The 18,451-nt window shown below is 36.4% G+C and overlaps 1 protein-coding gene across 1 annotated transcript in view; it reads left to right on the top strand.

Annotated features, from left to right (window-relative positions):
* The window catches only part of LOC127841745 (1-phosphatidylinositol 4,5-bisphosphate phosphodiesterase epsilon-1-like), a 95,839-nt gene that overhangs the window by 5,884 nt on the left and 71,504 nt on the right, over nucleotides 1–18,451 (top strand). Inside the window, exons 2-5 of the mRNA XM_052370800.1 lie at nucleotides 3,179–3,369; nucleotides 8,883–9,596; nucleotides 12,923–13,169; nucleotides 17,816–17,973. Of these exons, the coding sequence (XP_052226760.1) occupies nucleotides 3,179–3,369; nucleotides 8,883–9,596; nucleotides 12,923–13,169; nucleotides 17,816–17,973 (1,310 nt within the window). The remainder of the gene's footprint in view (nucleotides 1–3,178; nucleotides 3,370–8,882; nucleotides 9,597–12,922; nucleotides 13,170–17,815; nucleotides 17,974–18,451) is intronic.

Genomic DNA, 18,451 nt, shown 5'->3' with positions numbered 1-18,451 from the left:
ATGAATAGATGTGCTGTTTCGTGCATAAAACGTAACAAACTGGCTTAACGTATCTTACATAAAGTTAACGTATATTACACGCTCTATGTTATGTTTAGGGCACAATATTTATGGGATTAATTTTATTCTGTCAGTAAATGCGTGCTTGGATGATATAATAAGGGTCAAAATTACATTACAATATAAGTTAGTATATAGTTTGACATTACTAATACTCCATTAGGCCTTGTGGTTTTGATATTGTATTTAACGTATCTTACAATTTTGCTAACGTATCTTACATTTCTATCCAAACTCCACCATGGGTGTATCAGAAAGAATACAGTGATAGGGAAATATTTTGAATGTGAATGACCTGTGCACGCACATGATAAATTTAATAATTGGACATGTTACAGTAGTAGATGACCTAGATACCTTCATGAAATTCGCAATTGGCATAAAACAGTATGTTTACAATAAATTGCACAATCTGTGTTTCATGGAGAATGTAGACTAATAAACGTATAATAATAACATTAATGCAGATCGCTGTCTGTTTTTTATTTACCTTATCTAATAGCTGTCACTTGGTTAGTGCATGATCTTTTCTTGGCGCTGTATACAGTTAAGATGATACAAATAATCACACAAAAAATATAATTAAAATGAAGAACTTGACAACGAGTGCTCATACTGTTAGATTTCATACGACTTTTATATCCATCACATTTATTTAAAATTCATTGTGATCTTACTTGATTATACCGGTATATGACTACCAATACGCTACTTATAATGTTAGACTTCTGGCATACAGAGATTGATAATGATCTAACTTGATTCTTTTACAGAATGAACAATGAACTAAAGCGATTTGTTAATAAGCACTTGTATCAATTTGCATAATGTCTCTTTTTTATTGACAATGTAGACTTTATATTTGTATTAATGAAATTTTATAGATATAGCCACTGCAATAATAAAACATTGACTAATTAATAGTTTAAACTGATATTGAGCAACAGACTAGGCACGAATTTGTTCTCTAAGACAAATTCACACTGTAAGATAACGTTAATTTTGTAGTGAAATAAAATGTCAAAATATCAATCCAGCATGGCTTACATGGGATGATTTTAAACTCATAATGCATGATGTATATATCAAAATATTGTTTTCAGCTTAAACTAGCAAACATCTTTAAAAAGAAGTTTAGTTTACACTATATATGGTTAAATGTAAGATACGTTAACAATTTCATGTTTTTTTTGCAGTTATTTCAGCAAGTGGTTTTGTTTAGACTTTTAAAACGATTTTATTACTAGAGAAAGGCATGCCAGTCATTCATTGATATGTTTTGTTCTAAAAAGTGCTTTCTGCAATGCACGATATATTTTTGTAAGATACGTTAAAAAAACAGTACAATTCCTTTTACCAAAATATATACCATTCTCTCCACACATGGACTGCAAATTATTACACTGTAAATGAGATACTAATAGACTGATGTAATGACAGCAATATATTGGAAGAATATGTTTGTCTTACAAATACACTATACATGACAGGAAAATATCCTTGATCTTGTTTATTTTATATATATTTAATATAACTTTTATGATAAATTATTCATTAAAAGGCAAAGCCATACGGAAAAACTTATCATGGTTATAATAATAAATAATTCCTTCACTCAAATGAATAATATATCATTGGATAGTTGTCAATATGTAGTTTTAATTTGAAATGATATAATGTATAACGTATCTTACAGAGTATATTATATATACGATTTATTAGTGACTGTCATGTTTATTGAGAGCACACACAATGCACCCATATCCAATTTTTCATCATTCAAAGTCTAAAGTTTCAATTGGTTGCATTAAAATTTCACTAACTACAAGTTGGTTTTTAACTACTTTTAAAAATGAAAATGCCCCTTTAATTGACAATGGGCGTTATACCAAACGCATGTCTCAATCCTCTGGCCTTTTAGCTACCGTACATAATACGATTTCCATAAAATTCCTAGAACGTTAACTAATCTGCTGTTATTAAGTTGGCAACACTATAAATGCCGTACAAAATTGGCCTTTCGTTCAATCCCTGTCTGTCGAATAACAACGCGTCCTCGACCGGAAATGACGTTGACATCATTCTTGTTTTGCGATGCCATGTACGGCGCAAATCAAGGTCACTGAAGCATTTTGAACAATTATTCTTTGAGACTGTTGTCCGGAATTTGTACATAGGTCTCTTAAATCATTCACAGCGTGTAAGGCTTCTTTTCCGAGAATTGGCCGGTCATCTGCCCATATAAGGAGCGGTCAATAAATAATGTGTTCAGTAAACATTCCCGTATAACTGTCGTCTGCAACAATGTTGCAACCACACAATAATCTTGAGCTGCGCCATGCAGAGACTAATCGCTTTTCCAAATCGCTCAGCTTTATCATTTATCGTTTGACTGATCGTTTCGCTCTTTCCTTGACTTATCGGAATTCCTTGATAGTTTTACTGATAATTTTACTAATAGTTTTACTGCTATTCTAACTGATCGCTTTACTGGTATGTTGACTAAAACCATAGCGTGCTTTTTTCCGATAGACTGACTTACCAAACAAACTTATCGTTTGACTTATATCCTTACTGATCCCTTAAAGTTTTATTTCGCTATCATTTTACTGACATCCTTACTGATAGTTTGATCGTTTGAGAGCCGTTTTCTGGTACGTTTACTATAGATTTATCCCTTTTGTTACCCTTTTCCACACGCTTGGCAGTAAAACTCACTTATAGTTGACTAATCGTTCGAAGATCGATCGTCTCTAGAACCATTTTCCGCACGCTTGACTGCACGCGTTCAAAGATTGATCTCTTTTGTACCCATTCCCATACGCTTAATTGTAAAACTCAATTATTGTTGACTGATTGTTCAAAGATCTATCGAAACGATTGACTGTAAAACGTTTTGTTGACTGATCTTTCAAAGATCGATCGATACGCATTACTGTAAATCTCACGTATTTTTTACTGTAAAACGCGTATTGCTGTCTGTAAAACCCACTTTGTTGACAGTAAACTCACTTATTGTTGACTGATCGTTTTAAGATCGCTCGATAATCTTGACTATAACTTACTTATTGTTGACTGATCGTTCAAAACTCACTTATTGTTGACTTATCGTTTGCAGATCGTTCGTCGCAGGAGGAGACGGAGAAGTCGCTGAAGGCGCTAATAAAGCTGGCCGCCAACTCCGAGTGCGTCTCCTCGCTAGTGGAGGGCCTCGGCAGCTACATGAAGCTCATCCAAGCGCTCACGGACCAGGCGGAAGCACCCGCGGTGGAACACGCCATCAGCCAGCTCTTCAACACCATACTGCAGGTGAAAAGTTTAAACCTATTAATATTAGTTCGATTGCATAGAAAGACTAACGCTTATTGAAACACTTTCGAGTCCGTTTCCTGGGTAGAACCAGTTATTCATTTCTATTAGGGATATCTAAAGAACGCTAAAAGAATGGAGGTCGAACCCTTGACATCGCTAGGCAGACACAATACCCATTACGGTACGGCCACCTATATACATATCAGGCGAGTATGGAGGGCGTTATTTAAATAGTTTGCCTGTGCCCACTTGAATTATTACAACGTGTTATACTACGAAATCAAACTCAGCATGACGCTACATAATAAATTGCGTTTAAATGGGTTTTTTGTTGAAACGAACTTTGCTTTTTTATAGTACATGAGATTTTTCAGCGAGTTGCGTCCCGACAATAAGTGAAGCTATGACACGTTATAAGACTGAAGTTGGGCTTTAGAGTCTGGTAGAAACACGGAATGTAAAATTGAGACACAGTGGTGCAAAAAAAACAACTAGAAAGGACAGTCATATTGACAACATATATAACAATAATGTATAATTTGTTCCATACAAATAGAACATTTAAAATGGACTATCGCTATTTTCGCTTATATGCCAAGGTATAAGACCATTTTGGGTTTGTTTAAAAACAATCGGCCAGCAAACCAAACAGCAAAGAAGATAAAAAGATTTTTATGGAAAGCACAGAAATTTGTAACCAGTTGAAATGTTAGTTGTCCTTTTTACTTCAAAGACACTAGTTATAACCAACAACATACTTTATCGAACCATAAACCGTAAGTTTGGAGGTTTTACTGGAAACAAACAATAATCTAAACTGCTTCAATACACGTTCAGACTGAGTCAAAACGTGTTATTCAAACGAGATATTCTGGTACTTATATATTGTGCAATTATAACGTATCACGTACATGCTAGTGGTGATGTAGATTGGAAGATTACAGGGAATAAAACTGCTAAATATAATGACGCACAGCATATACGACATTTAAAGTAACACATACTGGCAATTGTAATTTAAGCAAACGTATGTCAGTTTCCCCACGATATCACCATGGGACATTGAGCGTTCTCCTACATATAATGGCAATAGTAATTTTAACAAACGTATGTCAGTTTCCCCACGATCTCCCCTGGGGCACTACGCATTCTCCTACATATACTGGCAATAGTAACTTTAACAAACGTATGTCAGTTTCCCCACGATCTCCTCTGGGGTATTGTGCGTTCTCCTACATATATTGGCAATAGTAATTTTAACAAACGTATGTCAGTTTCCCTTACGATCTCCCCTTGGACACTGTGCGTTCTGCTACATATAATGGCAATAGTAATTTAACAAACGTATGTTAGTTTCCCCACGATCTCCCCTTGGGCACTGTGCGTTCTGCAACATATAATGGCAATAGTAATTTTAACAAACGTATGTCAGTTTCCCCACGATCTTCCCTCGGGTACTATGCGTTCTCCTACACATAATGGCAATAGTAATTTTAACAAACGTATGTCAGTTTCCCCACGATCTTCCCTCGGGTACTATGCGTTCTTCTACACATAATGGCAATAGTAATTTTAATAAACGTATGCCAGTTTCCCCACGATCTTCCCTCGGGTACTATGCGTTCTTCTACATATAATGGCAATAGTAATTTTAACAAACGTATGTCAGTTTCCCCACGATCTTCCCTCGAATACTATGCGTTTTCCTACACATAATGGCAATAGTAATTTAACAAACGTATGTCAGTTTACCCAACGATCTCCCCTTGGGGGCACCCCGCGTTCTTCTTCATATAATGTCAATAGTAATTTTAACATACGTACGTCAGTTTCCCCACGATCTTCCCTTGGGCACCACGCGTTCTCCTACATATAATGGCAATAGTAATTTTAACAAACGTATGTCAGTTTCCCCACGATCTCTATAGGGAATTGTGCGTTCTCCTACATATAATGGCAATAGTAATTTTAACAAACGTATGTCAGTTTCCCCACGATCTTCCCTCGAATACTATGCGTTTTCCTACACATAATGGCAATAGTAATTTAACAAACGTATGTCAGTTTACCCAACGATCTCCCCTTGGGGGCACCCCGCGTTCTTCTTCATATAATGTCAATAGTAATTTTAACATACGTATGTCAGTTTCCCCACGATCTTCCCTGGGGCACCACGCGTTCTCCTACATATAATGGCAATAGTAATTTTAACAAACGTAGGTCAGTTTCCCCACGATCTCCCCTGGGGTATTGTGCGTTCTCCTACATATAATGGCAATAGTAATTTAACAAACGTATGTCAGTTTACCCAACGATCTCCCCTTGGGGGCACCCCGCGTTCTTCTTCATATAATGTCAATAGTAATTTTAACATACGTATGTCAGTTTCCCCACGATCTTCACTGGGGCACCACGCGTTCTACTACACATAATGGCAATAGTAATTTTAACAAACGTATGTCAGTTTCCCCACGATCTCCATAGGGAATTGTGCGTTCTCCTACATATAATGGCAATAGTAATTTTAACAAACGTATGTCAGTTTCCCAACGATTTTCCCTGGGGCATTATGCGTTCTCCTACACATAATGGCAATAGTAATTTTAACAAACGTATGTCAGTTACCCCACAATCTTCCCTTGGGCACTCCGCGTTCTCCTACATATAATGGCAATAGTAATTTAAACAAACGTAGGTCAGTTTCCCCACGATCTCCCCTGGGGTATTGTGCGTTCTCCTACATATAATGGCAATAGTAATTTAACAAACGTATGTCAGTTTACCTAACGATCTCCCCTTGGGGGCACCCCGCGTTCTTCTTCATATAATGTCAATAGTAATTTTAACATACGTATGTCAGTTTCCCCACGAACTTCCCTGGGGCACCACGCGTTCTCCTACACATAATGGCAATAGTAATTTTAACAAACGTATGTCAGTTTCCCCATGATCTCCATAGGGAATTGTGCGTTCTCCTACATATAATGGCAATAGTAATTTTAACAAACGTATGTCAGTTTCCCAACGATTTTCCCTGGGGCATTATGCGTTCTCCTACACATAATGGCAATAGGAATTTTAACAAACGTATGTCAGTTTCCCCCACGATCTCCACGGGGAATTGTGCGTTCTCCTACATTTAATGGCAATAGTAATTTTAACAAACGTATGTCAGTTTCCCAACGATCTCCCCTGGGGCATTGTGCGTTCTCCTACATATAATTGCAATAGTAATTTTAACAAATGTATGTCAGTTTCCCCACGATCTTCCCTGGGGCACCACGCGTTCTCATACACATAATGGCAATAGTAATTTTAACAAACGTATGTCAGTTTCCCCACGATCTCCTTGGGGCATTGTGCGTTCTCCTACATATAATTGCAATAGTAATTTTAACAAATGTATGTCAGTTTCCCCACGATCTTCCCTGGGGCACCACGCGTTCTCCTACACATAATGTCAATAGTAATTTTAACATACGTATGTCAGTTTCCCCATGATCTTCCCTGGGGCACCACGCGTTCTCCTTCACATAATGGCAATAGTAATTTTAACAAACGTATGTCAGTTTCCCCACGATCTCCATGGGGAATTGTGCGTTCTCTTACATATAATGGCAATAGCAATTTTAACAAACGTATGTCAGTTTCCCAACGATCTTCCATGGGGCATTATGCGTTCTCCTACACATAATGGCAATAGTAATTTTAACAAACGTATGTCAGTTTCCCACGATCTCCCCCTTGGCACTACGCGTTTTCATGTAAACAGATTGCAGTATTTAACCCATTTAAGTCTAGTGGACTCTCCCATCCTTCTAAATTGGATCAATTTATTTGCAAATTAGGGATGTCGAGTAAATTTATTTCTATATTTAGAATATTTCTTACAGAAATTCCTTTAAGCAAACAGCGCAGACCCTGATGAGACCCCGCATCATGTCGCGTCTCATCTGGGTCTACGCTGTTTGCCAAGGCCTTTTTTCTAGAACCTAGGCATAAATGGGTTAAGCATCTGTTGATGGTGTATAGACCTGCGTTCAAGATTGAACGAAAAGCCTCTGATATACAAAAAACTAAGTTCGATTTAATTTATTTAAAACGCTGTGTGTTTATTATTTTTGGACATCAATATCAATTATCAATAGAAGTCGTTTAAAATACCATTGAAAAAGCAAATAAATTATTGTATTTCAGTATTGATGGTCCTAAAAAATTAATACATAAATAGCAACATAAAACGGAGAAGTATGCAGTTACCCATACATATAACGAAGTGTTTTTTGTTGTTCGTATTGGTAGTTCCTAATTAGCCATTGCTTTCTTAAATTCAAACATCAATTCAGAGGGGTTACACGCCGTGGTGTTGTCGTTCTATAAATGTATGTTATTGCGACTTATCATACGCAAGTTTAATGTTACCGTCATAGTGGAATTTAGTATAATTAATACAAATTGAGGAACGCGTTTGCCTACGTTTGCAGTGTGTCGAAGTTATTACACTGCGCAAAATGCTAAATGCATCAAGTATTGATATAGACAAAACTTTTTTGAATTGTTCCGAATTTCGAATCCGGCATTGGCTGCAATTTTAAAATTCCAACTGATTTTAGACTACAAACCAAACTGACTCGTTAGATATATTTTTAAATTACACACCATATTAACAATAATCAAGTGAACTAAACTAACATATGGTTATGAAAGAAGTCAGTGTTGCTTGAACATACGAATCAGATTCGAGATTTAGATTCCAAAGTTATCGAGCTGAGTATAACAAGTACGTGTTTCAGCTTGTGATAGTGCACATTATTGTTTCGTGTAGTATCATTATCTATGTATAATATCACTTGATTATTGAATTGTGTGATAAAATATAATGCATGTATAAAACATATATAATATAATATATGATATATTGTAGTTATATAATAACGATTATACGTACAGCTGAAATTACTCATACACAACGGCAATACATAACTTGTATTTGGTGCTTTATATATTTTTAACTTCGTGTTTAGCGCCATTCCTCCAGTCTCCAGTCAGGAGTTGCGTTTATTAGTTCTTGAATTTAGGATTACTCGAATGTCTGTCTAATCAGCACTTAATCGGTGGTAACGCCCTGGGTTGATGCTCTGGTTGAGGGTTCGATCCTGTCATACATCCCAATCTTCTTACTCAAAGCTTTTCGTTATTGAGGGATTGTGGAAAGTAAAAAAGTATTTCTCAAGAATTATATTTTCTGAGTGTTATATATAGAAATACTTTAAACATTTTCATTAACAACTTTACCAATGCGTACGTCATTCAATGAAATAACGTGCATGCAAATAGTAATTATATAGAATAGTAAATATTCGCAGATCGGATGAGATTTGACAATGGCGTATCAGAACAGAACAGCACACAATCTTATTTACATATCAGGCATGTCGGCGATATCAGACGTATCAGTTCAACACTGTAACACTCTCATATAATTTATTTGTTGTTTATTTTTTTCAAAGACGATTTACGAGCAATTGAAGGACACGAAACTTGCGGACGAGCGACTCGACATCTTTTACGATCTCTCAAAATTGCTAAACATAAGCTTCGAGCTATTGAAAGGCAAACAGAGTTTACATTTTACATCATTGTGCACAATTAACCGGATTATTGATTTGTGTATCGTGTACAAGAACTACGAAGTGAGCGGCTTATCCAAAAACTCTGAGCACGTCTCAAACACAGATCTCTACCGGAACGCTAGTCCTAAGCGGAAGTCGAGTCAGGCCGCGTCGGATGAGAACGCCGCGCTCAACCGTCACTTCTCGCTCTCCAAACGAGAACGCCGGATGAGTCACGAGGCGCACTCTAAGGGCGAGATCCACGAGCGACACGTAACCAGTGACGAGCGTGAGCGCGAGGACTCCAAAGGGAGCAACGCATCGAACTGCACGCAGGTGCTTCGAACGCCACTGGAAATTCTGACGTCATGCGATCCTAGTAATATACTCAGTATCCTTCATAATAACATCACTATGCACAAGCGCATCATCGGCACGCGCCAAAAGTGCACGCCGAGCACGCGCATCCGGCAGTGCACGCACCACTGCTTGCAGATCCTGAGTGCGCGGATTCTTGTCGTCATGTGCCATGGCGCCGGTGTCCGACACAAACTCGTGAACGACGGGCACGCCAAGACGCTGGTGGAGGCGCTGGACCCAAATCATGACCCGGTAAGTTGCTTAGGCGTTTAGTTGAATTTGTAGTTTAAATCTATGTATTTTCGCTCGGTTGCATCGAAAGCCTTAGGCTTATTGACAAACTTTTTGTGCGTTTCCTTGATAAATCAACATGGTATCATTTTCTAAAAGGACGCTGCCACACTGGTGATCGAACCAACGACCTCTATGTCGCTAGGCGGACAACATATCCACAACGCCTACGCAACCTTATGCATAAACGTTTCTCAACAAAAGAGGCAGTATTCACATATATATTTTGCTAAACAAAATTATTAGATTGCATTCTAACATGATGTATCCGATAATATTTCCAAAGTAACACAACAAACTTATGTGAAACATTATAGATAAACAACAAAAAGGAGTCCTAACACCTGCGCTCACAATTGTAAACACTGGTCAAATTTCTATTTCAAAAGTATTTTTCGGATTATATTCGCAATTCGAAATTTCCTCAGTATAGTTCACGGCCGTTAATCACGCGCGCCACCTCTTTTTTGCGATGCATTTATTAATGAGCCAATGCAACTTCCGAGGTGGCGCTCATGTCTGGATGTTTTTAAATTTCATGGACAATTTTACAGGATGATTAGGTTTTATATGTTTTTTCAACATAATTCGCATTGTTTTTAAAATCGGGTAATATAGTGCGATTTAGCGAAGATTGATTCTTCAAAAAATGTACAGACACGTACACTCTAAACCCATTTGAAAACGTTAGAACCTTTACAAGTTGTGTCATGGTGGAGTTTTAAAAAGCATTTCGATGATTTTTTCCTGTGTGACGAGAAAATGTCCACCCAATTAAATCGCTAACGGCATCAAACGATTGCGTACAACATACATTAGAAGCTGCATGCACAAAATATTGGCTTCTTGCCGACGCAGTAGATAATTTTGCATTTTTCCAAAAGAGATGGAGCCAATGCTTATGAGGTGGCGCTAATGATAGGAGGTGGCGCCAATGCAGGACAATTAACAGTCGTATCGCAATGACATTATCACATGACGTAAATTTGATAGATAATGTTATTTGTTGTTATACATTTATTTTTCAACGTACATACGAAGGCCCAAATCTTTACAGAATATAAACACAATTTATAATAAATATGATGTATTTTTTTAATATATAAGTAATCAACTCAATTAAGAAGTCATCAACATGAATAAAACATGTTGTACGATGTATACCAAAAATGTGTAATACTCAATCAAACCAATAACTTAATGTTCACAACATTATCAAGATCATTCATCGACATAAATATTTGTAAGCAGTATGATAATTCACGAAATAAGTATAAGATTACACTTTTTATTGAAACTATGATTTGTGGCCGTTAATCCATATGCTTAATTTACTAAAAGGCCAAGGTCAACGAATCTTATTTAGGCTCATTTATGTTGGTTTTCCCACCATCAACTCCAAAAACATGAAGATAGCTAGGTCTTTTTCCGTTAGCATTTTTGTATAATACATGCAAAATGTTGTTATCTTACAAAGACGAACGTTTATATCCATCAATACATTATTAGAAAACTACTTTTTTTCTAATAAAAACGCACGCGACTATAGAAACCATAACATAAAATATTTCACTTTAAAATAGCTATAAATGTGCATTGGCGCCACCTCCTAATCTGAGCGCCACCTCCTAATCTGAGCGCCATCTCCTTGGCATTGGCTCCATCTCTTTTCGAAAAATGCAAAATTATCTATTAGATCGGCTAGAAGCCGATGTTTTGTGTGCAAGCGTTAACTTGTACAGGTTCAACGCAATCGTTTTATGTAATAAGCGATTTAATCGGCAGGGAATTTGCTCGTCACACAGGCAAAAGACATAATAATAATACTTATAATAATAATAATAATAATAATAATAAAAATAATGATAATAATAATAATAATAATAATAATAATAATAATAATAATAATAATAATAATGATAATAATAATAATAATAATAACTTTATTTCACGAAGATAACACATTAAGAAATAGCATCTTTTTTACAATGTGGTCTTCAAAAACACAGTATATGTAAATATAACTCAACAATGTCTAGCATACTGCAATCAGCCTTAAAATAATTACAAAAGCATCATATAATGAAAATAATAATACTTATACAAATAATATTAATAACATAAAATAATAGTAATAAAATAACAATAAAAATAATAATAATAATAATAATAATAATAATAATAATAATAATAATAATTATAATAATTATAATAATTATAATAATAATAATAATAATAATAATAATAATAATGGTTATTTCATTATTTCATAACAACAGACAATCACAAAGCAAAAAGAAGAAGAATAAAATACCCAAAGGCGGTATTTTAATCCATACAACCCACAATATCAAAAAAAGTTTTGCGTTTAAAGCAAATGATTTTTAAGGTGCCGTTTAGAGGAAATAATTGTAGGTGCTTGTCTTTTATTTTTTGGAATAAGGTTCCATATATTTCTCGCACAAAAGGAAAAAGTACGCTTTCCGTAATTCGTTTTAAATGCAACATATAATAAATCGTTGTGGGTGGTGGACCTAAGAAAGTATGTATTGTTATTTGATACAAAAATTACATCGATTTGCTTTTACGAATTCTACCATGTCACAACGTATAAAGGTCCTCACGTTTCCAAATGGGTTGTGATTGTATGTTTCTGTACATTTTTATATGAAATTATAATTGCTGAATCGCACTACATTTTTTAAATATTGCGAAATGTGTTGACAAACATACAATGTATATAACCAAATCACCCTGTAAAATTATCCGTTAAATTTCAAAACATCCGGGCCCGAGCGCCACCTCGGAAGTTGCATTGGCTCATTTATTAATGCATCCCAAAAAAGAGGTGGCGCGCGTGATTAATGGCCGTGTAGTTTGTGTCTGTTAATTAACAACTCTTTCGTTCAGCTGCGCAGCAATTGAAAAATGAAGCCAAATGTTCTGCTGGTTAAACCACAAAAACTCATTTAAAGTTATTGTTGTTAAACAGAGAATAAGACTGTGTAAATGTAATTAAAGTTTAATAAATTGTTCTAATGCAATTTCAATCTCCACACAATAATTATATGTTTTGAAGTTCTTAATGTCTGTGTAAGTAAGATTTTGGTTAAATTGTTGACGCTGTATAAAAAAAAACATCCAATAAGCACCTACGATTCAATAGGATCCGCTTACGGTAAGAAGACAAACAAATGGTATATATTATTTTGAACATAAAGTTAAATTATATTAAAAATTGTTACAATATTAATTAATCAAGTAAACTTAAGTTCCATATATTCCAGCAACTGCTCTGTCTCTTACTGCAAAGCCTCTCCTCGGTGGCACTCAATCCCGCCCACCACCAGGCGCTCACCGACGCCGACATCGCCGACATGCTCATGCAGCTCCTCCTTCCGTCGGATGAGTGGTACTACACGAACCACACCACCAAGTACGCGCGCTACGTCAAGTACCACGCCGCGCGCATTCTCGTCTACCTCGGACACCTGAACAAATTGGGCGGCCGCGTGGACCTCTTTGACCCTAAAAGTAAGAATTTTAATCTTAAAGCTCAGTTTGTGGATAAGATGATCTCAATTTTGAATAGTAATATTTAAAAGTCTGAAAACTCGAATTAGAATTAATGTAAGAGTTGAGCCTCAATCTGGGACGACACTTTCAGCTTTTTAATTTAAAGGACGTCTCCTCCACACGGAAATCCAGTTATGGCGAAAAGTGTCGTCCCTGATAAGCCGGTGCAGGATGAACATGATTACCTAGGACGACACTTTACGCACATGCATTAAAATCCGTTTTCCGAGAGCAAGGCTCGTTTCTGAAAAAACTGGAATAATGCATGTGCATAAAGTGTCGTCCCAGATTAGCCTGTGCAGTCCGCACAGGTTAATCAGTGACGACACTTTCCGCCTAAATTGATTTGTGCTAAGAAGAGACTTCATTGAAACGAAAAATGTCATTAAAGCGGAAAGTGTCTTCCCTGATTAGCCTGTGCGAACTGCATCGGCTAAACTGGGATGACACTTTACGCACATGCATTATGCCCAGTTTTCTCAGGACACGACTCTAATGATAAATCTCATTTTGTGTAGGCGAGGATCCAGCGGTTGAAAATGAATATTTGAAGTTCTTACGGCTCTTGGTATTCGCAAATATAATTTCGTATGTGTTTATGTGAAGAATTTGGTCATTGTGTTGCAATTTGAAGTGAAAATTGTTGTATTCGCTAAAAACGGGGTTTGAATAAAGCTCATCAAATAAAAAGATATAAAACCTGAATGATTTCTTAACCTTGTCCATAATATGACCTTTACCCGTGAAAGTGGGAATTAAAGACTAAATTAACCTTAGTTTGGGCAATTCTATAACATGTTAATTGATCAAATCAAATTAAATGTTCTAATGAAAATCAGTAAAATGCGCTTAACACCTTCAATAATTTTTATTTTAAAACATTTGCCACATATCTTAAAGTTATCCTATCAAATGGGAATTTAACGACCTGATTAGAGAAGAAATATACTTTTTGTCATTGGGATGGAGACCAAATACCGGCTATTAAATCAATACAAACTTTTCAAAACATGTGATTAATTATATCGGGATTTGAAGAGAATTTGATTGTCACATCAGTCTTTTAAGAGTGCAATCCTACTTATCTCAAATGCGGAATTTATGGGGTTTTTTTACATTGCGATTCTACAAAGCTCCATGCTACAAATGCTTTTATTTAGAAAAAGAAAGATTCTTAAACGCTCGTTAAGTACGCTCGCAAAGATTCATTTATCTTGATTGTCTCTCCGTCGTTCGTCCGTTGGTTTGTCCGTCTGTCCATCTATCTTAAAGGGGCCGTCCAACAGATTTTGGCATATATTGAAGCTTGTCATTAAATGCTTTAAATGCTTTTTATTGATAAATTTAAACATTTGAACTAAAAATGTCCAATAAAAAACAAGAATACAATTTTTTAAAAAGGAAAAAAGTAACCCTCATCAGGGCTCGAACCACTGACCCCTGGAGTCCTGAAGTAAAAAGCCTCCCGCCTACACCACTGGACCATCCGGCGCATATTGAAAGCGAACGTATTGTTTAGCTATATAAGCAATCCTCGTAGTTTCCCAAAATATCGAAACGCGTCGATACGATGCTTTATCTGTTGGACGGCCCCTTTAATTCCGAAATATCTGTCCATCTGTTTACACGCATTTAGAAGTATTTTACAGTTAAATCTCATATGTATCATACTAAAATATTCTTAAATGCGAACTATTCTAATATTTAAAAAACGTTCAATTGGCTATTTCAGATTTCTCCTTTATCCTCAGAGGGTCAATGTTTGCAGACATTCAAATGATTAACTGCGCTAATGTTTCTTTAAAAATTTCTTTTGCGTGTCTCTCTTTTATTTATGATTTCCTTTGGGACCAAAAACTTGTGTTGTTTTCGATAAAGACATAAATAATGATCGTCCGTAAGAAACAAAAGGAAACACACAATAAATCATTATATTCCAGCAAAAACAGTGTTTATTATTTGACCGAATTACTATGTTTAGTTGGTATAAAGCACCTATTCACAAAAGTAGTAATAGTATATGCGATGAGGTGGTTGTGATTGTCGTGCTGGCAGAATTGGTAGCAAGAGAAGAACTAGTGGTAATATTTGTAGTAGAAGAAATATAAGTAGTAGTAGAACTAGTAGTAGTTGTAAGAGTAGTAGTAGTATAATAAAAAAGAAGAAGTTTCTACTGCAGTAGCAGTAGTATCTTCAGCAGCAATAGTAGCAGTTTTATCAAAAAAGTAGTCGCCGTAGTACTTGAAATAGTTATCTCGTGAACTATGCTTGCTTTCCAGCACTCACATGGACGTCATTAATAGTGCACATTCAGGTTAAAGCATTTTTCTGTCAGTAAGTCCGCATAAGACTTTCGTGCCGGGTTTTATTATTACAAATTTGCAGCCGATGTCACTATACTCATATACTTTATTTTCCTTGACATGGGCGTCATAAATTGTGCTTATGCAGGTCAAAGCATTTTTTCTGTCAGTAAGTCCGCATTAGACTTTCGTGCCGGGTTTTATTATTACAAATGTGCAGCCAATGTCACTATACTCGTATACTTTATTTTTTATGACGTCATGCGAAATCAGATCTTCATCTCGCACGCTCTTCGGGGAGCTATTTTGGTTTGAAATCAAATATGCTGTCGTGTTGAATAGCCATTTAGCAAAACCTTGCTCGAGCAATTTGTATTAACTATCTTATTTATCGACGTTTCTTACGTAAAGACCGTCTGTTTCCCCGTAATTAAAGACGTCTGAGTTGATTTTGCAACTTGTTACCGGAAACCGGCTGGTAATAACGCCGGTACTGTAAAAGACAAGATCGGTTATCAACAAGAAAATATCGTTGTCGGCATATCGACCATACGATATGAAATACTCAGCTGATTTAGGCACTTTGCGAATGTTGCATTTTTGTGCGTTCTCGTTTAGAAATAATTTCCTTACCCGGGTTACTTGGTGCAAAAAATAAACATTTGTTTGTATGCGAAATGATTTCCGTCCAAAAAGATAATTGATCCATGTCATTAAATTTCCTTAATTTGTCGCCCGAAACAAGCCGTACGGACAGATTGTGGCTTTACAAAAGACCGCCCATTTCATCCATGCCTCCGGACTCCAAGTGAAGCGGCGAACAAGAAGAAAAGGAGAACAAGAACAATAGAGTCGCGTTCTGAGAAAACTGGGCTTTAAGCATGTGCGTTAAGTGTCATCCCAGATTAGCCTGTGCAGTCCACACAGGCTAATCAGGGATGACACTTTCCGCTTAAATTGGATTGTATGCTAAAAAGAGACTTCATTTTAACGAAAAATGTCATAAAAGCGGAAAGTGTCGTCCGTGATTAGCAAACTACACAGGCTAATCTGGGACGACACATTACGTACATGCATTATGCCCAGTTTTCTTAGAACACGACTCAATAATTTGTTCTGAACAAATGTATTGGTCAGTAATTAAAACGCGTTGTATAAATAACTTATTCAAAACAGAAATAAATGCTTTTAGGCAGATATAATAGGCACAGGTGAAAAAGGTGACCCACCAAATGGCTGTAAAGTTAACTTATACTAATGTTTGACCGTCTGTTAACGATTTTCAAACGCAATTAAAGTTAATATAAGATTCATGTCAATGACTTCTCCCGATAACACTACTGAACACGTGTTTATTTCTTCAGCTGCTTGGTATATTTTATCAATATGTTAATACGTTGTTACATTCAATGAACGTAACGATCATTAAAAGTAAAAATCCTTCAGATTATAAGTGGTTTCGTTATTTCCTTCGTTGCCATTTCTTCCGCCAAGAAGACAATATAGCTCGATTCTAGCCATTATAAATTATGGGTCAATTGGACGATCCTTCAAAACATGTCTTTGAAACAGCCAAAGCAAACATGTATGTCAACATGGAAGCAACCATGATCAATTGTGGGCCTCTTGGGTCACAGTTATTAGTCGCAGAACATTTCTTGGAAACAGCCGTGATAACAATGGTTGTGAAGTGAGTTCCAACGTTTGTCCTTCAGACCTGAACAAGCACATTCGGTATTTCAAGACCATATTTGACACCTGCAAAGTGCTTCAAAGCGACGTTCTTGTCTGTATCGATTCCGTAATGCCTTTGAAGATGTTAACAACAACATGATTGCGTCAAAACTACCAGTATTTGAATAATATGTTCATTTGATAGCTGCTGAACAAGGCAGACGGCGGAATGCTTCGATTAACCGTATTTTATCGAAATATATTTGGACCATTTTGCAGAATTTACCAGTGACTTTGGTCATTTTGTATTGAACAGGACTTAGTTGTTGTCAGGTGTTGTTTTTTTTGGTGAAGAAGAAGAAGTAATAAAAGGGGTGATTATATTGGCGTTGACTATGGTAATGGTAGTAAAAGTGGAAGTAGTAGTTTTCTCTGTAATGTCAACAGTTGTATTATTACCGGTAGTATTAATAAAAATTATAGTTTTTGTTGTAATAGAAGTAGTAGTAGTTGTTGTTGTAGTTTGAGGTTGTTGTACGTTGTCGATATTAAACTGTATGGAGCGTATACACCGATTAATTGCTTGAATATATATATACTATATTTTCCGCTGACGTCTGTTTTCAGTGTTCCACGAGACGGTTACCCACAATCCCATTCTGCAGGTCAATTCCCCAGAGGATTCATTTATTGAGTCTATGGCCCTGGGTCGAATTGTTATGTGGAACGACAAACAGCACATCGAAGCCGCCAGTCTAGAAGGACTTATAACACACGTCATAGAGGTAACTCTAGCATGAACATACTATTCGTATGCATCATCATCATAAAATATCCCCCCCCCCCCCCTCGCACATACAAACACACACTCCGAACCTGATCTGATGACCCGCTTGTCTCTTGAAGTGTTGCTGACAACCACAATTTTTGTGAGTTTTAAATCAGAAACACTGATGGATTGGGTGTTCCACTGATTATTATCTTTTCTATGTAATATGATCAATATGCACGTTTTTGTATGTCTTGTGTTTGAGCTCGTCGGTTCAACACAACCAAAATATCAAAGGGATCTTAATGTCATGGTTTGATGTCATGGGGATGGGGGTGGACGAAGGATATATGTATGATAGTGTTTCCTGTGTTTGTGGATGCCATCGGAACCTAAAGAAGGACGGTTGAACCTAAAGAAGGGCGGTTTTGAAAAAAAAATCGGAAACGTACCGTTTACTCTGGCTTCTTAGATTTTACTTTTGTGCTGTAAAC

The sequence above is a fragment of the Dreissena polymorpha genome, chromosome 8, assembly GCF_020536995.1.
Source record: "Dreissena polymorpha isolate Duluth1 chromosome 8, UMN_Dpol_1.0, whole genome shotgun sequence".
Classification (NCBI taxonomy): Eukaryota; Metazoa; Mollusca; class Bivalvia; order Myida; family Dreissenidae; genus Dreissena; species Dreissena polymorpha.
The sequence above is the reverse complement of the archived record's forward strand: the minus strand, read 5'-3'. Positions and strand labels throughout refer to the sequence as shown.